At 40.8% G+C, this 26626-nt stretch overlaps 3 protein-coding genes across 3 annotated transcripts; all 3 read left to right on the top strand.

The window, feature by feature from the left end:
- Positions 1-4317: 4317 nt before the first annotated feature.
- Positions 4318-6326, top strand: LOC146389671 (nuclear factor 7, ovary-like). Its single transcript, XM_084923017.1, has one exon. The coding sequence runs from the start codon at positions 4600-4602 to the stop codon at positions 5950-5952; it is 1353 nt and encodes a 450-aa protein (XP_084779143.1). The 5' UTR covers positions 4318-4599; the 3' UTR covers positions 5953-6326.
- A 7711-nt stretch (positions 6327-14037) lies between these two features.
- On the top strand, positions 14038-16045 carry LOC146389672 (nuclear factor 7, ovary-like). The gene has a single exon (XM_084923013.1). The coding sequence runs from the start codon at positions 14319-14321 to the stop codon at positions 15669-15671; it is 1353 nt and encodes a 450-aa protein (XP_084779139.1). The 5' UTR covers positions 14038-14318; the 3' UTR covers positions 15672-16045.
- Positions 16046-23742: 7697 nt separating this feature from the next.
- Positions 23743-25751, top strand: LOC146389673 (nuclear factor 7, ovary-like). The gene has a single exon (XM_084923018.1). The coding sequence runs from the start codon at positions 24025-24027 to the stop codon at positions 25375-25377; it is 1353 nt and encodes a 450-aa protein (XP_084779144.1). The 5' UTR covers positions 23743-24024; the 3' UTR covers positions 25378-25751.
- The last annotated feature ends 875 nt before the right edge of the window (positions 25752-26626 follow it).

Here is a 26626-nt window from a genome sequence, read left to right on the forward strand (position 1 = left end):
ATGAGTCAGTGAGTCAGTTGGGCTTGTGAATCATGATTCATGAGTCAGTAAAGTGATTCTCGAGTATTGAACGATTCATTCATGATTCGCGCATCACTACAGGCAATTACTCATTCTCTTGAGTGAACCTGGAGCTCTGTGAGTGCCTGGTCCAAGCCGCGGTATTTGGCACTTTGAACTTTGATGTGGGTCCCTTAGCCTTTTATTGAAGCTTTAGGTCACCGAAAATGGTCCGCTTGTGTTTTGGTGATTTGGCGGAGGTTTAAAGTGTGCTGTATCTTTACCCCCTGTAGGAAGAAACCATTGTTTTGTTCCTGTGACAAAACATGTAAGGGACTCAACCAGCGTTTGTCGATATTTGTTAGGGGGTGTCCCCATCTTGTAAACAGGTAGCTGAACAATACATATGAAGCAAGGTGGGAGGGCTATTCCTGCTGCGGTCAATTGTTCAGTCAAAGTGATGTCCTGTTTTCATTTACAGATTGTCAAGCTGCTTCTTTTCCAGGGTGGATCTCTGGCTTCGTGGCCGAGGTCCAGATACACCAGTGGTTATTTTAATTTATTTCATTCTTGCTTAATTCAACAGCTAGGTTGTTGTTTTTGTTTGTTTTTGTTGTTTCACTGTATCAGTAGGCACCAATGCATGTATCGATTGTATTTTAGAGTGGTTTAATATATTCACAGTGGCTTGCAAAAGTTTTCTGCCCCCTTGAACTTTTCCACATTTTGTCACAATACAGCCACAAACATGAATCAATTTTATTGGAATTCCACGTGAAAGACCAACACAAAGTGGTGTACACGTGAGAAGTGGAACGAAAAACATACATGATTCTAGGGGTGGGCGATATAAACGATATCAGATAGAAACGATATAAATTTGGCCAACGATAGAGATTTTGACTATACCGCTCTACCGCGATAGCGCATGTTGATGATGTCATCAAGCTGCGCCTGTTTTGGTCGAAAGCATCGCAGCGGCTACAACCATTATCATCTGTAAAATATGCCGGGCGACAATCATAGCAAATGACTGGATGAATAATCTCAGTTGTTCTCCTAACTGAAGTTTGCCCCGTGTATAGCATCCTGCTATGCGATTGCATTTGTCCCTGACCACCAGAATCCCTCACGTTAACTTTTATCGAGTGGATAAAAAAGTTGGCGTTCATCCTCCAGCTTCACTGTGCTAATGTTATGCTAACATAGCTGTGTCGCTAGCAATCACGTAGCACAACATTATATACCAGGTAGTCCAACTTCAGTAACCCTGCAAACGCCACTGCTGTTTAGTTTTCGGTCTTCATTTATGTTGGAGGGGGTAGCAGAGCTGTATGTTTTAATTAGTTTCAAAAATCTCTCAGTCAGAACATGGTATGTCATGTTTAGGTGGAAACTAGCGAGCTAACTTCCTGTTAACTTCTAACTCCGTTAAATTTAATAAATTACCTTTTCATGGATGCCTGGATGTTAAACTTAATTGTTACACCTGGTAAAGCAGCAACGCTGATGATTTTATTAAAGATGAGAGAATTTAGACCGTTTTTAACTCTCAGTGTTCGTTTGACTTTTGGACCTGAAGGGACGGAGTTTTGGACCCAGATTACTCCGCAAAGCTCCTCACTACGGCAGCCGTAATGCTCTGACAATCCATCAAGCAGTGCGGCTTACCAAAGTTGTACTAAAACATTTTTTAACAGATTTTTGCACGCCCAAATCGGTTCGAGGTCAGTAAGCACAACCAGAATTCATACATAAGGCACACTCTCGATTTTTGACAAAATTAAAGGATTTTAAGTGTGCCTTATAGTGTGGAAAATACGTTATACAGAAGAAAATAATATATTGCAATATATATCGTTACCGCACGTGCTTCAAATTATATCGTGATATGGATTTTAGGCCATATCGCCCAGCCCTACGTGATTCGAAACACTTTTTTTTTTACAAATAAATAACTGCAAAGTGGGGTGTGCATAATTATTCAGCCCCCTGAGTCAATACTTTGTAGAACCACCTTTTCCTGCAATTACAGCTGCCAGTCTTTTAGGGTATGCCTCTACCAGCTTTGCACATCTAGAGACTGAAATCCTTGCCCATTCTTCTTTTCAAAACAGCTCCAAATTTATATATATATATATATATATATATATATATATATATATATATATATACACACATATATATACACATATATATACAGGGTGGGCCATTTATATGGATACACCGTAATAACATGGGAATGCTTGGTGATATTAAAGTCCTGTTTGTGGCACATTAGTATATGTGAGGGGGCAAACTCCTCAAGATGGGTGGTGACCATGGTGGCCATTTAGAAGTCTAGTATATATGTACATATACATATATACACACACACATATATACATATATACATATATACACACACACACATATATACATGTATACACACACACACACACACACACACACACATATATATATATATATATATGTGTGTGTGTGTGTGTATGTGGTCAGTGGAAGAATCCATGAGTTTCTCTGTGAATTTCCCATTACGTCGTAGTGCACTCGGTGCTTCCTCTGAGGTCTAGGGGTTTTTCGCTGTAAAAAGAAGTTTTCTTCCCACGCAGTGAACAGGGGACGCTGATGTTTTTGTCACTTTTTATGCAATCAAACTCAAAGTAAGGTCAGTACGTCCACGCTTTAAACGCTGCACGTCATACTCTCTCCTGCACTTGATATATTATCCATTGTTGATCTGCACACAGCTGTTGCCACGAAGGTCGCACTCACTTATGTCATTGTTATGGGACACTCACAAAAACAAATTAACGGTTTTAGTAACGCAGTAAAGCAGTAACTGTCAGTTTTGTTTTTTCTTTTCATGGTGGAGATTTGGGGTGTACCAATTTAATCTAATGACCTTTTTTGCAATAGTAATCCCTTACTTTACTCGTTACTTGAAAAAAGTAATCGCATTACAGTAATGCGTTACTTGTAACACGTTACTGCCCATCTCTGGTGACGTGTTAATGGATTTCATGCATACAAAAGAACATGGAACAACCTTTTTATTATTTGTACTGATAGGCAAAAGCATCGTTGTCTCCAGTGAACAGGTTGTTCCATGATGACAAAAGATATAAACAGAAAAAAAGGCTCAACACACAGAGACATTCTGCAACATACTCACTACTGAGAAAAAATATGCTTATTACAAATCAAATTGTAGGACAAAGTATTAACTGCGAGTTATGTTTCTTTTAATAGTCTCAAATAAAAAAATAAAATAAGGCAATCTGACTGGTACTGACAATGGGCAAACGGCTTAAGAATGAAAGTTCAGGTACTATGGAACTTTAGTTCTTGAGAAAGTTACAGAGTGGGTGACACATGGTTAACATTACATTAACAGTTTGCTCTCAGTCCACTTACCAGCAAATGTTCCAGGTGGCTCCGCTGTGAGTTTGTGTCCATTAACTGCAGAAATGTGCAGAAATGAAAGATTTCCTGTGAGGCTGTGCGCTCTTCACGCACACTAATAGTAAATTACTACTATCATGTTTTACTTAAACTTTGAAGTTGTAGTTGCTGAATATAAATAATATGAGCAATTAACAATTTTACTCCAAGATACTGATAAGTATACATATGTAAGGACAAGAGAGGCATTAAGGACAAAAACAAGACACCCCCACCCCCACAATCTTTTAGTTACAATATAATATTTGGTTGAAATGTTCATATTGTTCAAATATGTTATTTTCTTTGGTTGTTGTAAAATAATGTGTGCCCCAGTCTCCAATAAGACAAAGTGCTGGAAAGGTAGTTATCCCTCCTTTACACCACAAGAAGGAGTCTCTCAATAAAAGAGCAGCTCTAGCAGGAGTAAACAAGCCCGGCCCCTAACCATAATGCAGTGCGCCTATCAAGAGCTGTGTGAGACTGTACAGATGTGTAACAATGTACTATGTCTATACATTTGCAGACCCAGTAAAGGGAAACTGGGTCTGTGAGAGTTAAAGGTAGAAGAAGAATTTGCATCCCAGCAAACACATGAAATCCCCTGTGTTTGTATTACACACCAGCAGCTAGAGAATCTGCCAAATATTGAGGCAGGCTGAAGCACTTTCAAAGTAAAGCCTCCCAAACAACTACATGAAGTGACACATTATTTTCTGAGCTTAATGCTTTGAACTGTTTTACAGCTGCTGTTAGGTAAACAAGTGAACTCTGTGATGAAACACATCTTTATTTATGGCTGAAGCAAAACTCTTGACAGCCAAGGGAGGTGAACAGAGCTCCGCCCCTGACATCAGTAAACTGAGACAAACCAGGAAACAAGCTGTTCCTCTTCCTCAGTAAAGAGAGACGCACAGACGATCAGACTGAGCTCAGACCAAACTAGCAGCTTCCTCTGAGTGAGTCCAGCTACAGGAGAGAAAAGTGGAAAACTCCAACACTGCTGCTTCAAGCTGCTGACGCTCCACACACTGAATGTGAGTTTGAGCAAAAACACGACTCAAAGGAAGTTTCAGTGAAGGTGGTAGAGGAGGGAGGGGAGCCAGGACTGACTGTACTTCCTGTCTGCTGTTTTCAGCTTCACTCACAGACTCAATGGCTTCCAGATCAGAGGAGGATCTCTGCTGTCCGGTCTGTCAGGAGGTCTTCAGAGATCCTGTTATTCTGTCATGTAGCCACAGCTTCTGTAAAGACTGTCTGAATAGATGGTGGAGAGAGAGACCAACACAACACTGTCCAATTTGTAAGAGAAGATCTTCAAGGGAAGAACCACCTTTAAACCGAGCTTTAAAGAACTTGTGTGAGTTGTTCTTACAGGAGAGGGATCAGAGAACACCAGAGGCTCTCTGCAGTCTGCACTCTGAGAAACTCAGACTCTTCTGTCTGGACCATCAGCAGCCAGCGTGTCTCGTCTGCAGAGACTCAGAAAAACACACCAACCACAGATTCAGACCCATTGCTGAAGCTGCACAACAACACAAGAAAGAACTTCAGGAAACTCTGGAGCCCTTAAAGAAGAAGTTAAAGGTTTGTGAAGAAGTTCAAGTGAAGTTTGATCAAACAGCAGAACACATTAAGGTCCAGGCCCGACACACAGAGAGGCAGATTACAGAGCAGTTTAAGAAGCTTCACCAGTTTCTAGCAGAGGAAGAGGAGGCCAGGCTGGCTGCACTGAGGGAGGAAGAGGAGCAGAAGAGTGGGATGATGAAGGAGAAGATGGAGGCTCTGAGCAGAGAGATAGCAGCTCTTTCAGACGCAGTCAGAGCCACAGAGGAGGAGCTGAGAGCTGAAGACGTCTCATTCCTGCACAACTACAAGGCTGCAGTGGAAAGAGTCCAGCGCTGCCCCCTGCTGGATGATCCACAGCTGCCCTCAGGAGCTCTGATAGACCAGGCCAAACACCTGGGCAACCTGACCTTCAACATCTGGAACAACATGAAGGACATGGTCTCCTACACTCCTCTCATTCTGGACCCAAACACTGCTGATCCAAACCTCATCCTGTCTGAAGATCTGACCAGTGTGAGGTTTAATGGATTTATCTGCTCTGTCCTGGGCTCTGAGGGCTTTAACTCAGGGACTCACAGCTGGGATGTTGAAGTTGGAGACGGTACATGGTGGGCACTGGGTGTGTTAACAGAGTGTGTGCAGAGAATGGGAAGCATACAGTCTGCATTATGGAGAATACGGTTCTATGAAGGTCAATACTCAGCATGCTCACCATCAGCTCCTGTTACTGTTCTCTCAGTACAGAAGAAGCTCCAGAGGATCAGAGTGAATCTGGACTGGAACAGAGGAAAGCTGTCGTTCTCTGATCCTGATACTAACACACACATACACACCTTCACACACACTTTCACTCACAGGATGTTTCCATATATCAGCACTGATGGTGAAGTGAAGGTGTTGCCATCGAAGGTGTCAGTGTCAGTGGAGCAGATGAGCTGAGGATGATGATATTTCTAATGTTGTTTCCTGTCAGTGAATTGAAGCTGTTAAACTGCAGCTGTCCTCCTGCTGCCTCGTTGTTCCAAAGCTCTTTGTTTCTCTTTTAGTTCTCACTGTTTCTTTCTGTTTCTGCTGTCCACCTTTTCACATGGAAAATCATTTCACTGTTTCTCACTGAATGACTCCCCAAACTAGATTTGAAATTCTATCAAGTTTCTAATCATTACAAGTGATTCATGTTTCTATTTGATGTGTAAATGGAGATGATTTAGTTTGCTGGGATATGGACTGACATGTGTTGAATGGGGCGGAGCAGTTTGTTGTTTTTTTCTTGTCTGTTTATGACAAAAATAAATATATTGTCAAAAAATTTATACCACAATAGAGTTTCTTAAATCTCACAGCCTGAAAAATACCGCACATGCCACAATGAAAAAGCTCAAAATGTCTGAACAGTAAATACTAAAGTAAAACCATTAAACCCACTCTGGAACTTAATTTAAAGGTTATTTAACAGAAATTAAAATAAATATATAAAAATTTAAGTTTCTAATCCTGACAGAATTTTCTCATGACGATCAGATAATGTAGACCAGATGGAGCAGAGATGGGATGAATCTATAAGATTGATTATTATTATTTTTTATTTACATTCTTCAATTTGTATTAAAAAGGCACAGACTGCTGAGTTTTTGATGACATAACAAAACACACAGCTAAATACTGAATCAATGACTTCAAAGCTTAATATGGAGTTAGAGGTTGTAGACAACTGTGTGATAAATAATAAACACATGTTAAACATTTCTAAAACAAATGTCTCATTGAGACAGATTCCAAAGACAGTAACCAAATTTGGCCACAAGATGGTAGCAGCTGATGTGAGATCCTTTCTGGTAGGGGTGCCCAATCCCAGTCCTCGACAGCTAACGTCCTGCAGCTTTTAGATGCATCCTTGTTCTGACACACCTGAATCAAATGAATGGCTTGTTATCAGGCCTTTGCCAAATATGATTGCATGCTGAAGAGGTAATTAAACCATTTAATTTCAGCTGTGTTGGAGTAGGGATGCATCTAAAAAATGCAGGATAGTAGCTCTCGAGAACTGGGATTGGGCACCCCTGCTTTATGGGATGAAAAACTTCTGCTCTGAGACGTCTTCACAGAGACTGGCTCATTTGTCCTGATTTCTGGGTGAATATAGATGAACATCAAAGTGTCAGATGGAGTTATGCCACATGTCGCTATAAAACAGATGACTTATACTCACAGGGACGTGTGATCATGATGTTCTCTCATCTGCAGCTGAGCACTATCTTTTCCCAGCAGAATAACATCTAGTATTATTAAAACCATATATATTAATTCGCAGACTACTGTATATTCTTGAGAAAAAGATTAAAGTCCTCCCGGCTTTCCTCATTAAATCTGAGGCTACGTCCACACATACACGGGTATTTTTGAAAACGGAGATTTTCCGTTTTCGTTTTAAAAGATAATCCCGTCCACACGTAAAGGCAGAAATGAAGGAAAACGCTGCTAGGAACATGCCAAAGCAACAGGTGGTGATATATTCCTAACCGTGAAGAAATGTTGGCCAATCAGAAGTCTAGAAGCCTCGGTGGGAAAAAGTAAACAAAGCTGGGGCACAGAAGCAGAACCAAGCCATATGTGTGGAGGGACAGTAACTGTGTGTGTATATGTAAGCATTTAAACACTGCAGAGAGTACAATTAACAGTAATAGTATTGTAGAAATTCATTTCCCCGAAACAATAACGTGGCGCACAGTGTGACGTCAAAAAATGCGCACACCTTTGACCCTGCATTTTCTGCGTTTTCTCCGTTTTTCTCGTCCACGCGTAAATGCAAAAACTGAGTTTTCAAAAATATCCACCCTGGCCGGAGTTTTTAAAAATCTCAGTTTTTAGTGACCAAAAACGCCGTTTACGTGTGAACGAAAGGTGCAAACACATAGAAAAATCTGCGTTTTCAATACCTGGGTACGTGTGGACGTAGCCTGAGAAGGTAAAAGGACATTACATCCAGACCTTATTGTGACAGGTGAGACCTGAGACTGGGAACCGCCCCTAGTAGGTGGGGCCAGGTTTTTCCCTTTTATAAGCACAGGTGCAGGCAATTAGTGATGGTAAATTTGATTCTTTTTGCTGAATCGAGTTTTAATGAGTCACTCACCAAAGTGAATCGGGTTTTTTGAGTCATTTGATTCACTGAGTCAGTTGACCAGAGAGTGCAAAAAATGTACATTTTCACTCAAACTTAATTTGTTTCTCTTTTCATGTAAATCCTACTGCTAAGATGAATGATTCTAAAAGAAAACAACAATTTTATAGAGCAAAAAACAGCAAAAACATTTCTAAAATTAAGCAATTTCCTATCAAAATTACTTAATAAACATTTATTTTGTTTATTTTTATTTTATTAGTATTTTCCTTAAATGTGTCAAATATATATTTTCTCATCTAAATTTCCACTGAGCTGCGAGCCAGGGGGCGGTAATGCGCCTTAACATTGGTTGCCAACCAAGAAGAAGAAGAAGCTGTGACCCAGGAGGGAGGGGGTTTGTCACTACCCGATCCGTACCGGAAACCCGATCCGTACCCCGCATGCGCGAAAGGTGTCTACTTCCGGTCGTAGCGTTTTACGATAGTTATGGGTCAGAGTATCTGTTAAGATGTTAAGAATAATAAGTATATATTAAAATGTTTGCAATAATGAAGCATTTCAGTACAATGTAGACAAAACCAAAAAATAAAAAGATAGTTACGGATCGGGACTCCCCGATCCTTACTGCGCATGTGCAAAGTCGGACTGTACAAATCGGGTCTACCCGATCCGTACCGCGCATGTGCAGATGTTTTCTTCTTCTTCTGTTCGTTTAATGGCAGTTTACTCCCCAGTGTACGATGATACTGCCACCTGCTGACCGAGCGAATGAACCCTATTGTAAACTGAATTGGCGTCATTACAAACGTGTGTTAAATTTGATTTAGTGATAGTCGAGTGTGTTTATGCTTGTCTGTGTGGAGAGGATTGACTGGAATAGTGATGATGATGTCCGCTATCACCGTCAATTGTCAGTAAACACTTAATCTGGCTGATGAATCTTCACGTGACACATTGCTAAGTCAATATTATTAAGTCTGTAATTAGGCGCCATTCTTCTTATTTTACGGTGCTGTTGTTCAATCGGGGGACGCTCTCTGTTGAGGAGAAAAGCATGAATTTGTTTGTATACGGATTATCCATTGTTTAAATGTCCCGGGCAGTCGAAAAGGAGGCAGAGCTGTTGAGAAATGCTAGGAGCTAACTGGGCGCTAACCGTATCATTCAAATATATTGAATGTCGCAATGTTGGCAAAGAGAGGAAGTGACGTAAGATTTGCGCATGCGAGGTACCGATCGGGTTTCCAGTACGGATCGGGTAGTGACAGGGTTAGTGAGTCCTGAGTGATTCGCTTATGCTACGATTCAGCACAGGAAGGGACGGGGTGAGTAGCTCAAATGTGTTGTTAGCATGTTAGCAGAGCGATGCTACTGTGAACCGAGGAGCTATTTTCTTGATGTGAGCTTCTACTCAGGGTTTTTTCTTCCAGTTCAGAGCAGAAATGTTTTTGTTAAGATACTGGATGATGTGTTTTTCTCTACAATTTTAATTATAAGCTAGATATATTGCTGCTAACAGCAACAGGGATGAGTCAGTGAGTCAGTTGGGCTTGTGAATCATGATTCATGAGTCAGTAAAGTGATTCTCGAGTATTGAACGATTCATTCATGATTCGCGCATCACTACAGGCAATTACTCATTCTCTTGAGTGAACCTGGAGCTCTGTGAGTGCCTGGTCCAAGCCGCGGTATTTGGCACTTTGAACTTTGATGTGGGTCCCTTAGCCTTTTATTGAAGCTTTAGGTCACCGAAAATGGTCCGCTTGTGTTTTGGTGATTTGGCGGAGGTTTAAAGTGTGCTGTATCTTTACCCCCTGTAGGAAGAAACCATTGTTTTGTTCCTGTGACAAAACATGTAAGGGACTCAACCAGCGTTTGTCGATATTTGTTAGGGGGTGTCCCCATCTTGTAAACAGGTAGCTGAACAATACATATGAAGCAAGGTGGGAGGGCTATTCCTGCTGCGGTCAATTGTTCAGTCAAAGTGATGTCCTGTTTTCATTTACAGATTGTCAAGCTGCTTCTTTTCCAGGGTGGATCTCTGGCTTCGTGGCCGAGGTCCAGATACACCAGTGGTTATTTTAATTTATTTCATTCTTGCTTAATTCAACAGCTAGGTTGTTGTTTTTGTTTGTTTTTGTTGTTTCACTGTATCAGTAGGCACCAATGCATGTATCGATTGTATTTTAGAGTGGTTTAATATATTCACAGTGGCTTGCAAAAGTTTTCTGCCCCCTTGAACTTTTCCACATTTTGTCACAATACAGCCACAAACATGAATCAATTTTATTGGAATTCCACGTGAAAGACCAACACAAAGTGGTGTACACGTGAGAAGTGGAACGAAAAACATACATGATTCTAGGGGTGGGCGATATAAACGATATCAGATAGAAACGATATAAATTTGGCCAACGATAGAGATTTTGACTATACCGCTCTACCGCGATAGCGCATGTTGATGATGTCATCAAGCTGCGCCTGTTTTGGTCGAAAGCATCGCAGCGGCTACAACCATTATCATCTGCAAAATATGCTGGGCGACAATCATAGCAAATGACTGGATGAATAATCTCAGTTGTTCTCCTAACTGAAGTTTGCCCCGTGTATAGCATCCTGCTATGCGATTGCATTTGTCCCTGACCACCAGAATCCCTCACGTTAACTTTTATCGAGTGGATAAAAAAGTTGGCGTTCATCCTCCAGCTTCACTGTGCTAATGTTATGCTAACATAGCTGTGTCGCTAGCAATCACGTAGCACAACATTATATACCAGGTAGTCCAACTTCAGTAACCCTGCAAACGCCACTGCTGTTTAGTTTTCGGTCTTCATTTATGTTGGAGGGGGTAGCAGAGCTGTATGTTTTAATTAGTTTCAAAAATCTCTCAGTCAGAACATGGTATGTCATGTTTAGGTGGAAACTAGCGAGCTAACTTCCTGTTAACTTCTAACTCCGTTAAATTTAATAAATTACCTTTTCATGGATGCCTGGATGTTAAACTTAATTGTTACACCTGGTAAAGCAGCAACGCTGATGATTTTATTAAAGATGAGAGAATTTAGACCGTTTTTAACTCTCAGTGTTCGTTTGACTTTTGGACCTGAAGGGACGGAGTTTTGGACCCAGATTACTCCGCAAAGCTCCTCACTACGGCAGCCGTAATGCTCTGACAATCCATCAAGCAGTGCGGCTTACCAAAGTTGTACTAAAACATTTTTTAACAGATTTTTGCACGCCCAAATCGGTTCGAGGTCAGTAAGCACAACCAGAATTCATACATAAGGCACACTCTCGATTTTTGACAAAATTAAAGGATTTTAAGTGTGCCTTATAGTGTGGAAAATACGTTATACAGAAGAAAATAATATATTGCAATATATATCGTTACCGCACGTGCTTCAAATTATATCGTGATATGGATTTTAGGCCATATCGCCCAGCCCTACGTGATTCGAAACACTTTTTTTTTACAAATAAATAACTGCAAAGTGGGGTGTGCATAATTATTCAGCCCCCTGAGTCAATACTTTGTAGAACCACCTTTTCCTGCAATTACAGCTGCCAGTCTTTTAGGGTATGCCTCTACCAGCTTTGCACATCTAGAGACTGAAATCCTTGCCCATTCTTCTTTTCAAAACAGCTCCAAATTTATATATATATATATACACATATATATGTGTATATATATATATATATATATATACACACATATATATACACATATATATACAGGGTGGGCCATTTATATGGATACACCGTAATAACATGGGAATGCTTGGTGATATTAAAGTCCTGTTTGTGGCACATTAGTATATGTGAGGGGGCAAACTCCTCAAGATGGGTGGTGACCATGGTGGCCATTTAGAAGTCTAGTATATATGTACATATACATATATACACACACACATATATACATGTATACACACACACATATATACATGTATACACACACACATATATACATGTATACACACACACATATATACATGTATACACACACACATATATACATGTATACACACACACACACACACATATATATATATATATGTGTGTGTGTGTGTGTGTATGTGGTCAGTGGAAGAATCCATGAGTTTCTCTGTGAATTTCCCATTACGTCGTAGTGCACTCGGTGCTTCCTCTGAGGTCTAGGGGTTTTTCGCTGTAAAAAGAAGTTTTCTTCCCACGCAGTGAACAGGGGACGCTGATGTTTTTGTCACTTTTTATGCAATCAAACTCAAAGTAAGGTCAGTACGTCCACGCTTTAAACGCTGCACGTCATACTCTCTCCTGCACTTGATATATTATCCATTGTTGATCTGCACACAGCTGTTGCCACGAAGGTCGCACTCACTTATGTCATTGTTATGGGACACTCACAAAAACAAATTAACGGTTTTAGTAACGCAGTAAAGCAGTAACTGTCAGTTTTGTTTTTTCTTTTCATGGTGGAGATTTGGGGTGTACCAATTTAATCTAATGACCTTTTTTGCAATAGTAATCCCTTACTTTACTCGTTACTTGAAAAAAGTAATCGCATTACAGTAATGCGTTACTTGTAACACGTTACTGCCCATCTCTGGTGACGTGTTAATGGATTTCATGCATACAAAAGAACATGGAACAACCTTTTTATTATTTGTACTGATAGGCAAAAGCATCGTTGTCTCCAGTGAACAGGTTGTTCCATGATGACAAAAGATATAAACAGAAAAAAAGGCTCAACACACAGAGACATTCTGCAACATACTCACTACTGAGAAAAAATATGCTTATTACAAATCAAATTGTAGGACAAAGTATTAACTGCGAGTTATGTTTCTTTTAATAGTCTCAAATAAAAAAATAAAATAAGGCAATCTGACTGGTACTGACAATGGGCAAACGGCTTAAGAATGAAAGTTCAGGTACTATGGAACTTTAGTTCTTGAGAAAGTTACAGAGTGGGTGACACATGGTTAACATTACATTAACAGTTTGCTCTCAGTCCACTTACCAGCAAATGTTCCAGGTGGCTCCGCTGTGAGTTTGTGTCCATTAACTGCAGAAATGTGCAGAAATGAAAGATTTCCTGTGAGGCTGTGCGCTCTTCACGCACACTAATAGTAAATTACTACTATCATGTTTTACTTAAACTTTGAAGTTGTAGTTGCTGAATATAAATAATATGAGCAATTAACAATTTTACTCCAAGATACTGATAAGTATACATATGTAAGGACAAGAGAGGCATTAAGGACAAAAACAAGACACCCCCACCCCCACAATCTTTTAGTTACAATATAATATTTGGTTGAAATGTTCATATTGTTCAAATATGTTATTTTCTTTGGTTGTTGTAAAATAATGTGTGCCCCAGTCTCCAATAAGACAAAGTGCTGGAAAGGTAGTTATCCCTCCTTTACACCACAAGAAGGAGTCTCTCAATAAAAGAGCAGCTCTAGCAGGAGTAAACAAGCCCGGCCCCTAACCATAATGCAGTGCGCCTATCAAGAGCTGTGTGAGACTGTACAGATGTGTAACAATGTACTATGTCTATACATTTGCAGACCCAGTAAAGGGAAACTGGGTCTGTGAGAGTTAAAGGTAGAAGAAGAATTTGCATCCCAGCAAACACATGAAATCCCCTGTGTTTGTATTACACACCAGCAGCTAGAGAATCTGCCAAATATTGAGGCAGGCTGAAGCACTTTCAAAGTAAAGCCTCCCAAACAACTACATGAAGTGACACATTATTTTCTGAGCTTAATGCTTTGAACTGTTTTACAGCTGCTGTTAGGTAAACAAGTGAACTCTGTGATGAAACACATCTTTATTTATGGCTGAAGCAAAACTCTTGACAGCCAAGGGAGGTGAACAGAGCTCCGCCCCTGACATCAGTAAACTGAGACAAACCAGGAAACAAGCTGTTCCTCTTCCTCAGTAAAGAGAGACGCACAGACGATCAGACTGAGCTCAGACCAAACTAGCAGCTTCCTCTGAGTGAGTCCAGCTACAGGAGAGAAAAGTGGAAAACTCCAACACTGCTGCTTCAAGCTGCTGACGCTCCACACACTGAATGTGAGTTTGAGCAAAAACACGACTCAAAGGAAGTTTCAGTGAAGGTGGTAGAGGAGGGAGGGGAGCCAGGACTGACTGTACTTCCTGTCTGCTGTTTTCAGCTTCACTCACAGACTCAATGGCTTCCAGATCAGAGGAGGATCTCTGCTGTCCGGTCTGTCAGGAGGTCTTCAGAGATCCTGTTATTCTGTCATGTAGCCACAGCTTCTGTAAAGACTGTCTGAATAGATGGTGGAGAGAGAGACCAACACAACACTGTCCAATTTGTAAGAGAAGATCTTCAAGGGAAGAACCACCTTTAAACCGAGCTTTAAAGAACTTGTGTGAGTTGTTCTTACAGGAGAGGGATCAGAGAACACCAGAGGCTCTCTGCAGTCTGCACTCTGAGAAACTCAGACTCTTCTGTCTGGACCATCAGCAGCCAGCGTGTCTCGTCTGCAGAGACTCAGAAAAACACACCAACCACAGATTCAGACCCATTGCTGAAGCTGCACAACAACACAAGAAAGAACTTCAGGAAACTCTGGAGCCCTTAAAGAAGAAGTTAAAGGTTTGTGAAGAAGTTCAAGTGAAGTTTGATCAAAGAGCAGAACACATTAAGGTCCAGGCCCGACACACAGAGAGGCAGATTACAGAGCAGTTTAAGAAGCTTCACCAGTTTCTAGCAGAGGAAGAGGAGGCCAGGCTGGCTGCACTGAGGGAGGAAGAGGAGCAGAAGAGTGGGATGATGAAGGAGAAGATGGAGGCTCTGAGCAGAGAGATAGCAGCTCTTTCAGACACAGTCAGAGCCACAGAGGAGGAGCTGAGAGCTGAAGACGTCTCATTCCTGCACAACTACAAGGCTGCAGTGGAAAGAGTCCAGCGCTGCCCCCTGCTGGATGATCCACAGCTGCCCTCAGGAGCTCTGATAGACCAGGCCAAACACCTGGGCAACCTGACCTTCAACATCTGGAACAACATGAAGGACATGGTCTCCTACACTCCTCTCATTCTGGACCCAAACACTGCTGATCCAAACCTCATCCTGTCTGAAGATCTGACCAGTGTGAGGTTTAATGGATTTATCTGCTCTGTCCTGGGCTCTGAGGGCTTTAACTCAGGGACTCACAGCTGGGATGTTGAAGTTGGAGACGGTACATGGTGGGCACTGGGTGTGTTAACAGAGTGTGTGCAGAGAATGGGAAGCATACAGTCTGCATTATGGAGAATACGGTTCTATGAAGGTCAATACTCAGCATGCTCACCATCAGCTCCTGTTACTGTTCTCTCAGTACAGAAGAAGCTCCAGAGGATCAGAGTGAATCTGGACTGGAAAAGAGGAAAGCTGTCGTTCTCTGATCCTGATACTAACACACACATACACACCTTCACACACACTTTCACTCACAGGATGTTTCCATATATCAGCACTGATGGTGAAGTGAAGGTGTTGCCATCGAAGGTGTCAGTGTCAGTGGAGCAGATGAGCTGAGGATGATGATATTTCTAATGTTGTTTCCTGTCAGTGAATTGAAGCTGTTAAACTGCAGCTGTCCTCCTGCTGCCTCGTTGTTCCAAAGCTCTTTGTTTCTCTTTTAGTTCTCACTGTTTCTTTCTGTTTCTGCTGTCCACCTTTTCACATGGAAAATCATTTCACTGTTTCTCACTGAATGACTCCCCAAACTAGATTTGAAATTCTATCAAGTTTCTAATCATTACAAGTGATTCATGTTTCTATTTGATGTGTAAATGGAGATGATTTAGTTTGCTGGGATATGGACTGACATGTGTTGAATGGGGCGGAGCAGTTTGTTGTTTTTTTCTTGTCTGTTTATGACAAAAATAAATATATTGTCAAAAAATTTATACCACAATAGAGTTTCTTAAATCTCACAGCCTGAAAAATACCGCACATGCCACAATGAAAAAGCTCAAAATGTCTGAACAGTAAATACTAAAGTAAAACCATTAAACCCACTCTGGAACTTAATTTAAAGGTTATTTAACAGAAATTAAAATAAATATATAAAAATTTAAGTTTCTAATCCTGACAGAATTTTCTCATGACGATCAGATAATGTAGACCAGATGGAGCAGAGATGGGATGAATCTATAAGATTGATTATTATTATTTTTTATTTACATTCTTCAATTTGTATTAAAAAGGCACAGACTGCTGAGTTTTTGATGACATAACAAAACACACAGCTAAATACTGAATCAATGACTTCAAAGCTTAATATGGAGTTAGAGGTTGTAGACAACTGTGTGATAAATAATAAACACATGTTAAACATTTCTAAAACAAATGTCTCATTGAGACAGATTCCAAAGACAGTAACCAAATTTGGCCACAAGATGGTAGCAGCTGATGTGAGATCCTTTCTGGTAGGGGTGCCCAATCCCAGTCCTCGACAGCTAACGTCCTGCAGCTTTTAGATGCATCCTTGTTCTGACACACCTGAATCAAATGAATGGCTTGTTATCAGGCCTTTGCCAAATATGATTGCATGCTGAAGAGGTAATTAAACCATTTAATTTCAGCTGTGTTGGAGTAGGGATGCATCTAAAAAATGCAGGATAGTAGCTCTCGAGAACTGGGATTGGGCACCCCTGCTTTATGGGATGAAAAACTTCTGCTCTGAGACGTCTTCACAGAGACTGGCTCATTTGTCCTGATTTCTGGGTGAATATAGATGAACATCAAAGTGTCAGATGGAGTTATGCCACATGTCGCTATAAAACAGATGACTTATACTCACAGGGACGTGTGATCATGATGTTCTCTCATCTGCAGCTGAGCACTATCTTTTCCCAGCAGAATAACATCTAGTATTATTAAAACCATATATATTAATTCGCAGACTACTGTATATTCTTGAGAAAAAGATTAAAGTCCTCCCGGCTTTCCTCATTAAATCTGAGGCTACGTCCACACATACACGGGTATTTTTGAAAACGGAGATTTTCCGTTTTAAAAGATAATCCCGTCCACACGTAAAGGCAGAAATGAAGGAAAACGCTGCTAGGAACATGCCAAAGCAACAGGTGGTGATATATTCCTAACCGTGAAGAAATGTTGGCCAATCAGAAGTCTAGAAGCCTCGGTGGGAAAAAGTAAACAAAGCTGGGGCACAGAAGCAGAACCAAGCCATATGTGTGGAGGGACAGTAACTGTGTGTGTATATGTAAGCATTTAAACACTGCAGAGAGTACAATTAACAGTAATAGTATTGTAGAAATTCATTTCCCCGAAACAATAACGTGGCGCACAGTGTGACGTCAAAAAATGCGCACACCTTTGACCCTGCATTTTCTGCGTTTTCTCCGTTTTTCTCGTCCACGCGTAAATGCAAAAACTGAGTTTTCAAAAATATCCACCCTGGCCGGAGTTTTTAAAAATCTCAGTTTTTAGTGACCAAAAACGCCGTTTACGTGTGAACGAAAGGTGCAAACACATAGAAAAATCTGCGTTTTCAATACCTGGGTACGTGTGGACGTAGCCTGAGAAGGTAAAAGGACATTACATCCAGACCTTATTGTGACAGGTGAGACCTGAGACTGGGAACCGCCCCTAGTAGGTGGGGCCAGGTTTTTCCCTTTTATAAGCACAGGTGCAGGCAATTAGTGATGGTAAATTTGATTCTTTTTGCTGAATCGAGTTTTAATGAGTCACTCACCAAAGTGAATCGGGTTTTTTGAGTCATTTGATTCACTGAGTCAGTTGACCAGAGAGTGCAAAAAATGTACATTTTCACTCAAACTTAATTTGTTTCTCTTTTCATGTAAATCCTACTGCTAAGATGAATGATTCTAAAAGAAAACAACAATTTTATAGAGCAAAAAACAGCAAAAACATTTCTAAAATTAAGCAATTTCCTATCAAAATTACTTAATAAACATTTATTTTGTTTATTTTTATTTTATTAGTATTTTCCTTAAATGTGTCAAATATATATTTTCTCATCTAAATTTCCACTGAGCTGCGAGCCAGGGGGCGGTAATGCGCCTTAACATTGGTTGCCAACCAAGAAGAAGAAGAAGCTGTGACCCAGGAGGGAGGGGGTTTGTCACTACCCGATCCGTACCGGAAACCCGATCCGTACCCCGCATGCGCGAAAGGTGTCTACTTCCGGTCGTAGCGTTTTACGATAGTTATGGGTCAGAGTATCTGTTAAGATGTTAAGAATAATAAGTATATATTAAAATGTTTGCAATAATGAAGCATTTCAGTACAATGTAGACAAAACCAAAAAATAAAAAGATAGTTACGGATCGGGACTCCCCGATCCTTACTGCGCATGTGCAAAGTCGGACTGTACAAATCGGGTCTACCCGATCCGTACCGCGCATGTGCAGATGTTTTCTTCTTCTTCTGTTCGTTTAATGGCAGTTTACTCCCCAGTGTACGATGATACTGCCACCTGCTGACCGAGCGAATGAACCCTATTGTAAACTGAATTGGCGTCATTACAAACGTGTGTTAAATTTGATTTAGTGATAGTCGAGTGTGTTTATGCTTGTCTGTGTGGAGAGGATTGACTGGAATAGTGATGATGATGTCCGCTATCACCGTCAATTGTCAGTAAACACTTAATCTGGCTGATGAATCTTCACGTGACACATTGCTAAGTCAATATTATTAAGTCTGTAATTAGGCGCCATTCTTCTTATTTTACGGTGCTGTTGTTCAATCGGGGGACGCTCTCTGTTGAGGAGAAAAGCATGAATTTGTTTGTATACGGATTATCCATTGTTTAAATGTCCCGGGCAGTCGAAAAGGAGGCAGAGCTGTTGAGAAATGCTAGGAGCTAACTGGGCGCTAACCGTATCATTCAAATATATTGAATGTCGCAATGTTGGCAAAGAGAGGAAGTGACGTAAGATTTGCGCATGCGAGGTACCGATCGGGTTTCCAGTACGGATCGGGTAGTGACAGGGTTAGTGAGTCCTGAGTGATTCGCTTATGCTACGATTCAGCACAGGAAGGGACGGGGTGAGTAGCTCAAATGTGTTGTTAGCATGTTAGCAGAGCGATGCTACTGTGAACCGAGGAGCTATTTTCTTGATGTGAGCTTCTACTCAGGGTTTTTTCTTCCAGTTCAGAGCAGAAATGTTTTTGTTAAGATACTGGATGATGTGTTTTTCTCTACAATTTTAATTATAAGCTAGATATATTGCTGCTAACAGCAACAGGGATGAGTCAGTGAGTCAGTTGGGCTTGTGAATCATGATTCATGAGTCAGTAAAGTGATTCTCGAGTATTGAACGATTCATTCATGATTCGCGCATCACTACAGGCAATTACTCATTCTCTTGAGTGAACCTGGAGCTCTGTGAGTGCCTGGTCCAAGCCGCGGTATTTGGCACTTTGAACTTTGATGTGGGTCCCTTAGCCTTTTATTGAAGCTTTAGGTCACCGAAAATGGTCCGCTTGTGTTTTGGTGATTTGGCGGAGGTTTAAAGTGTGCTGTATCTTTACCCCCTGTAGGAAGAAACCATTGTTTTGTTCCTGTGACAAAACATGTAAGGGACTCAACCAGCGTTTGTCGATATTTGTTAGGGGGTGTCCCCATCTTGTAAACAGGTAGCTGAACAATACATATGAAGCAAGGTGGGAGGGCTATTCCTGCTGCGGTCAATTGTTCAGTCAAAGTGATGTCCTGTTTTCATTTACAGATTGTCAAGCTGCTTCTTTTCCAGGGTGGATCTCTGGCTTCGTGGCCGAGGTCCAGATACACCAGTGGTTATTTTAATTTATTTCATTCTTGCTTAATTCAACAGCTAGGTTGTTGTTTTTGTTTGTTTTTGTTGTTTCACTGTATCAGTAGGCACCAATGCATGTATCGATTGTATTTTAGAGTGGTTTAATATATTCACAGTGGCTTGCAAAAGTTTTCTGCCCCCTTGAACTTTTCCACATTTTGTCACAATACAGCCACAAACATGAATCAATTTTATTGGAATTCCACGTGAAAGACCAACACAAAGTGGTGTACACGTGAGAAGTGGAACGAAAAACATACATGATTCTAGGGGTGGGCGATATAAACGATATCAGATAGAAACGATATAAATTTGGCCAACGATAGAGATTTTGACTATACCGCTCTACCGCGATAGCGCATGTTGATGATGTCATCAAGCTGCGCCTGTTTTGGTCGAAAGCATCGCAGCGGCTACAACCATTATCATCTGCAAAATATGCCGGGCGACAATCATAGCAAATGACTGGATGAATAATCTCAGTTGTTCTCCTAACTGAAGTTTGCCCCGTGTATAGCATCCTGCTATGCGATTGCATTTGTCCCTGACCACCAGAATCCCTCACGTTAACTTTTATCGAGTGGATAAAAAAGTTGGCGTTCATCCTCCAGCTTCACTGTGCTAATGTTATGCTAACATAGCTGTGTCGCTAGCAATCACGTAGCACAACATTATATACCAGGTAGTCCAACTTCAGTAACCCTGCAAACGCCACTGCTGTTTAGTTTTCGGTCTTCATTTATGTTGGAGGGGGTAGCAGAGCTGTATGTTTTAATTAGTTTCAAAAATCTCTCAGTCAGAACATGGTATGTCATGTTTAGGTGGAAACTAGCGAGCTAACTTCCTGTTAACTTCTAACTCCGTTAAATTTAATAAATTACCTTTTCATGGATGCCTGGATGTTAAACTTAATTGTTACACCTGGTAAAGCAGCAACGCTGATGATTTTATTAAAGATGAGAGAATTTAGACCGTTTTTAACTCTCAGTGTTCGTTTGACTTTTGGACCTGAAGGGACGGAGTTTTGGACCCAGATTACTCCGCAAAGCTCCTCACTACGGCAGCCGTAATGCTCTGACAATCCATCAAGCAGTGCGGCTTACCAAAGTTGTACTAAAACATTTTTTAACAGATTTTTGCACGCCCAAATCGGTTCGAGGTCAGTAAGCACAACCAGAATTCATACATAAGGCACACTCTCGATTTTTGACAAAATTAAAGGATTTTAAGTGTGCCTTATAGTGTGGAAAATACGTTATACAGAAGAAAATAATATATTGCAATATATATCGTTACCGCACGTGCTTCAAATTATATCGTGATATGGATTTTAGGCCATATCGCCCAGCCCTACGTGATTCGAAACACTTTTTTTTTTACAAATAAATAACTGCAAAGTGGGGTGTGCATAATTATTCAGCCCCCTGAGTCAATACTTTGTAGAACCACCTTTTCCTGCAATTACAGCTGCCAGTCTTTTAGGGTATGCCTCTACCAGCTTTGCACATCTAGAGACTGAAATCCTTGCCCATTCTTCTTTTCAAAACAGCTCCAAATTTATATATCTATATATATATATATATATATATATATATATATATATATATATATATATATATATATATATATATATATACACACACACATATATATACACATATATATACACATATATATACAGGGTGGGCCATTTATATGGATACACCGTAATAACATGGGAATGCTTGGTGATATTAAAGTCCTGTTTGTGGCACATTAGTATATGTGAGGGGGCAAACTCCTCAAGATGGGTGGTGACCATGGTGGCCATTTAGAAGTCTAGTATATATGTACATATACATATATACACACACACATATATACATATATACATATATACACACACACACATATATACATGTATACACACACACACACACACACACACACACACACATATATATATATATATATGTGTGTGTGTGTGTGTATGTGGTCAGTGGAAGAATCCATGAGTTTCTCTGTGAATTTCCCATTACGTCGTAGTGCACTCGGTGCTTCCTCTGAGGTCTAGGGGTTTTTCGCTGTAAAAAGAAGTTTTCTTCCCACGCAGTGAACAGGGGACGCTGATGTTTTTGTCACTTTTTATGCAATCAAACTCAAAGTAAGGTCAGTACGTCCACGCTTTAAACGCTGCACGTCATACTCTCTCCTGCACTTGATATATTATCCATTGTTGATCTGCACACAGCTGTTGCCACGAAGGTCGCACTCACTTATGTCATTGTTATGGGACACTCACAAAAACAAATTAACGGTTTTAGTAACGCAGTAAAGCAGTAACTGTCAGTTTTGTTTTTTCTTTTCATGGTGGAGATTTGGGGTGTACCAATTTAATCTAATGACCTTTTTTGCAATAGTAATCCCTTACTTTACTCGTTACTTGAAAAAAGTAATCGCATTACAGTAATGCGTTACTTGTAACACGTTACTGCCCATCTCTGGTGACGTGTTAATGGATTTCATGCATACAAAAGAACATGGAACAACCTTTTTATTATTTGTACTGATAGGCAAAAGCATCGTTGTCTCCAGTGAACAGGTTGTTCCATGATGACAAAAGATATAAACAGAAAAAAAGGCTCAACACACAGAGACATTCTGCAACATACTCACTACTGAGAAAAAATATGCTTATTACAAATCAAATTGTAGGACAAAGTATTAACTGCGAGTTATGTTTCTTTTAATAGTCTCAAATAAAAAAATAAAATAAGGCAATCTGACTGGTACTGACAATGGGCAAACGGCTTAAGAATGAAAGTTCAGGTACTATGGAACTTTAGTTCTTGAGAAAGTTACAGAGTGGGTGACACATGGTTAACATTACATTAACAGTTTGCTCTCAGTCCACTTACCAGCAAATGTTCCAGGTGGCTCCGCTGTGAGTTTGTGTCCATTAACTGCAGAAATGTGCAGAAATGAAAGATTTCCTGTGAGGCTGTGCGCTCTTCACGCACACTAATAGTAAATTACTACTATCATGTTTTACTTAAACTTTGAAGTTGTAGTTGCTGAATATAAATAATATGAGCAATTAACAATTTTACTCCAAGATACTGATAAGTATACATATGTAAGGACAAGAGAGGCATTAAGGACAAAAACAAGACACCCCCACCCCCACAATCTTTTAGTTACAATATAATATTTGGTTGAAATGTTCATATTGTTCAAATATGTTATTTTCTTTGGTTGTTGTAAAATAATGTGTGCCCCAGTCTCCAATAAGACAAAGTGCTGGAAAGGTAGTTATCCCTCCTTTACACCACAAGAAGGAGTCTCTCAATAAAAGAGCAGCTCTAGCAGGAGTAAACAAGCCCGGCCCCTAACCATAATGCAGTGCGCCTATCAAGAGCTGTGTGAGACTGTACAGATGTGTAACAATGTACTATGTCTATACATTTGCAGACCCAGTAAAGGGAAACTGGGTCTGTGAGAGTTAAAGGTAGAAGAAGAATTTGCATCCCAGCAAACACATGAAATCCCCTGTGTTTGTATTACACACCAGCAGCTAGAGAATCTGCCAAATATTGAGGCAGGCTGAAGCACTTTCAAAGTAAAGCCTCCCAAACAACTACATGAAGTGACACATTATTTTCTGAGCTTAATGCTTTGAACTGTTTTACAGCTGCTGTTAGGTAAACAAGTGAACTCTGTGATGAAACACATCTTTATTTATGGCTGAAGCAAAACTCTTGACAGCCAAGGGAGGTGAACAGAGCTCCGCCCCTGACATCAGTAAACTGAGACAAACCAGGAAACAAGCTGTTCCTCTTCCTCAGTAAAGAGAGACGCACAGACGATCAGACTGAGCTCAGACCAAACTAGCAGCTTCCTCTGAGTGAGTCCAGCTACAGGAGAGAAAAGTGGAAAACTCCAACACTGCTGCTTCAAGCTGCTGACGCTCCACACACTGAATGTGAGTTTGAGCAAAAACACGACTCAAAGGAAGTTTCAGTGAAGGTGGTAGAGGAGGGAGGGGAGCCAGGACTGACTGTACTTCCTGTCTGCTGTTTTCAGCTTCACTCACAGACTCAATGGCTTCCAGATCAGAGGAGGATCTCTGCTGTCCGGTCTGTCAGGAGGTCTTCAGAGATCCTGTTATTCTGTCATGTAGCCACAGCTTCTGTAAAGACTGTCTGAATAGATGGTGGAGAGAGAGACCAACACAACACTGTCCAATTTGTAAGAGAAGATCTTCAAGGGAAGAACCACCTTTAAACCGAGCTTTAAAGAACTTGTGTGAGTTGTTCTTACAGGAGAGGGATCAGAGAACACCAGAGGCTCTCTGCAGTCTGCACTCTGAGAAACTCAAACTCTTCTGTCTGGACCATCAGCAGCCAGCGTGTCTCGTCTGCAGAGACTCAGAAAAACACACCAACCACAGATTCAGACCCATTGCTGAAGCTGCACAACAACACAAGAAAGAACTTCAGGAAACTCTGGAGCCCTTAAAGAAGAAGTTAAAGGTTTGTGAAGAAGTTCAAGTGAAGTTTGATCAAACAGCAGAACACATTAAGGTCCAGGCCCGACACACAGAGAGGCAGATTACAGAGCAGTTTAAGAAGCTTCACCAGTTTCTAGCAGAGGAAGAGGAGGCCAGGCTGGCTGCACTGAGGGAGGAAGAGGAGCAGAAGAGTGGGATGATGAAGGAGAAGATGGAGGCTCTGAGCAGAGAGATAGCAGCTCTTTCAGACGCAGTCAGAGCCACAGAGGAGGAGCTGAGAGCTGAAGACGTCTCATTCCTGCACAACTACAAGGCTGCAGTGGAAAGAGTCCAGCGCTGCCCCCTGCTGGATGATCCACAGCTGCCCTCAGGAGCTCTGATAGACCAGGCCAAACACCTGGGCAACCTGACCTTCAACATCTGGAACAACATGAAGGACATGGTCTCCTACACTCCTCTCATTCTGGACCCAAACACTGCTGATCCAAACCTCATCCTGTCTGAAGATCTGACCAGTGTGAGGTTTAATGGATTTATCTGCTCTGTCCTGGGCTCTGAGGGCTTTAACTCAGGGACTCACAGCTGGGATGTTGAAGTTGGAGACGGTACATGGTGGGCACTGGGTGTGTTAACAGAGTGTGTGCAGAGAATGGGAAGCATACAGTCTGCATTATGGAGAATACGGTTCTATGAAGGTCAATACTCAGCATGCTCACCATCAGCTCCTGTTACTGTTCTCTCAGTACAGAAGAAGCTCCAGAGGATCAGAGTGAATCTGGACTGGAAAAGAGGAAAGCTGTCGTTCTCTGATCCTGATACTAACACACACATACACACCTTCACACACACTTTCACTCACAGGATGTTTCCATATATCAGCACTGATGGTGAAGTGAAGGTGTTGCCATCGAAGGTGTCAGTGTCAGTGGAGCAGATGAGCTGAGGATGATGATATTTCTAATGTTGTTTCCTGTCAGTGAATTGAAGCTGTTAAACTGCAGCTGTCCTCCTGCTGCCTCGTTGTTCCAAAGCTCTTTGTTTCTCTTTTAGTTCTCACTGTTTCTTTCTGTTTCTGCTGTCCACCTTTTCACATGGAAAATCATTTCACTGTTTCTCACTGAATGACTCCCCAAACTAGATTTGAAATTCTATCAAGTTTCTAATCATTACAAGTGATTCATGTTTCTATTTGATGTGTAAATGGAGATGATTTAGTTTGCTGGGATATGGACTGACATGTGTTGAATGGGGCGGAGCAGTTTGTTGTTTTTTTCTTGTCTGTTTATGACAAAAATAAATATATTGTCAAAAAATTTATACCACAATAGAGTTTCTTAAATCTCACAGCCTGAAAAATACCGCACATGCCACAATGAAAAAGCTCAAAATGTCTGAACAGTAAATACTAAAGTAAAACCATTAAACCCACTCTGGAACTTAATTTAAAGGTTATTTAACAGAAATTAAAATAAATATATAAAAATTTAAGTTTCTAATCCTGACAGAATTTTCTCATGACGATCAGATAATGTAGACCAGATGGAGCAGAGATGGGATGAATCTATAAGATTGATTATTATTATTTTTTATTTACATTCTTCAATTTGTATTAAAAAGGCACAGACTGCTGAGTTTTTGATGACATAACAAAACACACAGCTAAATACTGAATCAATGACTTCAAAGCTTAATATGGAGTTAGAGGTTGTAGACAACTGTGTGATAAATAATAAACACATGTTAAACATTTCTAAAACAAATGTCTCATTGAGACAGATTCCAAAGACAGTAACCAAATTTGGCCACAAGATGGTAGCAGCTGATGTGAGATCCTTTCTGGTAGGGGTGCCCAATCCCAGTCCTCGACAGCTAACGTCCTGCAGCTTTTAGATGCATCCTTGTTCTGACACACCTGAATCAAATGAATGGCTTGTTATCAGGCCTTTGCCAAATATGATTGCATGCTGAAGAGGTAATTAAACCATTTAATTTCAGCTGTGTTGGAGTAGGGATGCATCTAAAAAATGCAGGATAGTAGCTCTCGAGAACTGGGATTGGGCACCCCTGCTTTATGGGATGAAAAACTTCTGCTCTGAGACGTCTTCACAGAGACTGGCTCATTTGTCCTGATTTCTGGGTGAATATAGATGAACATCAAAGTGTCAGATGGAGTTATGCCACATGTCGCTATA

The sequence above is a fragment of the Perissodus microlepis genome, chromosome 3 (genome assembly GCF_051167445.1).
Source record: "Perissodus microlepis isolate ML-2025 ecotype Zambia chromosome 3, ASM5116744v1, whole genome shotgun sequence".
Classification (NCBI taxonomy): Eukaryota; Metazoa; Chordata; class Actinopteri; order Cichliformes; family Cichlidae; genus Perissodus; species Perissodus microlepis.

Excerpts from the sequence above, each read along its gene's own strand:
- LOC146389671 (XM_084923017.1), top strand. The coding sequence starts at position 4,600 with ATGGCTTCCAGATCAGAGGAGGATCTCTGCTGTCCGGTCTGTCAGGAG.
- LOC146389672 (XM_084923013.1), top strand. The coding sequence starts at position 14,319 with ATGGCTTCCAGATCAGAGGAGGATCTCTGCTGTCCGGTCTGTCAGGAG.
- LOC146389673 (XM_084923018.1), top strand. The coding sequence starts at position 24,025 with ATGGCTTCCAGATCAGAGGAGGATCTCTGCTGTCCGGTCTGTCAGGAG.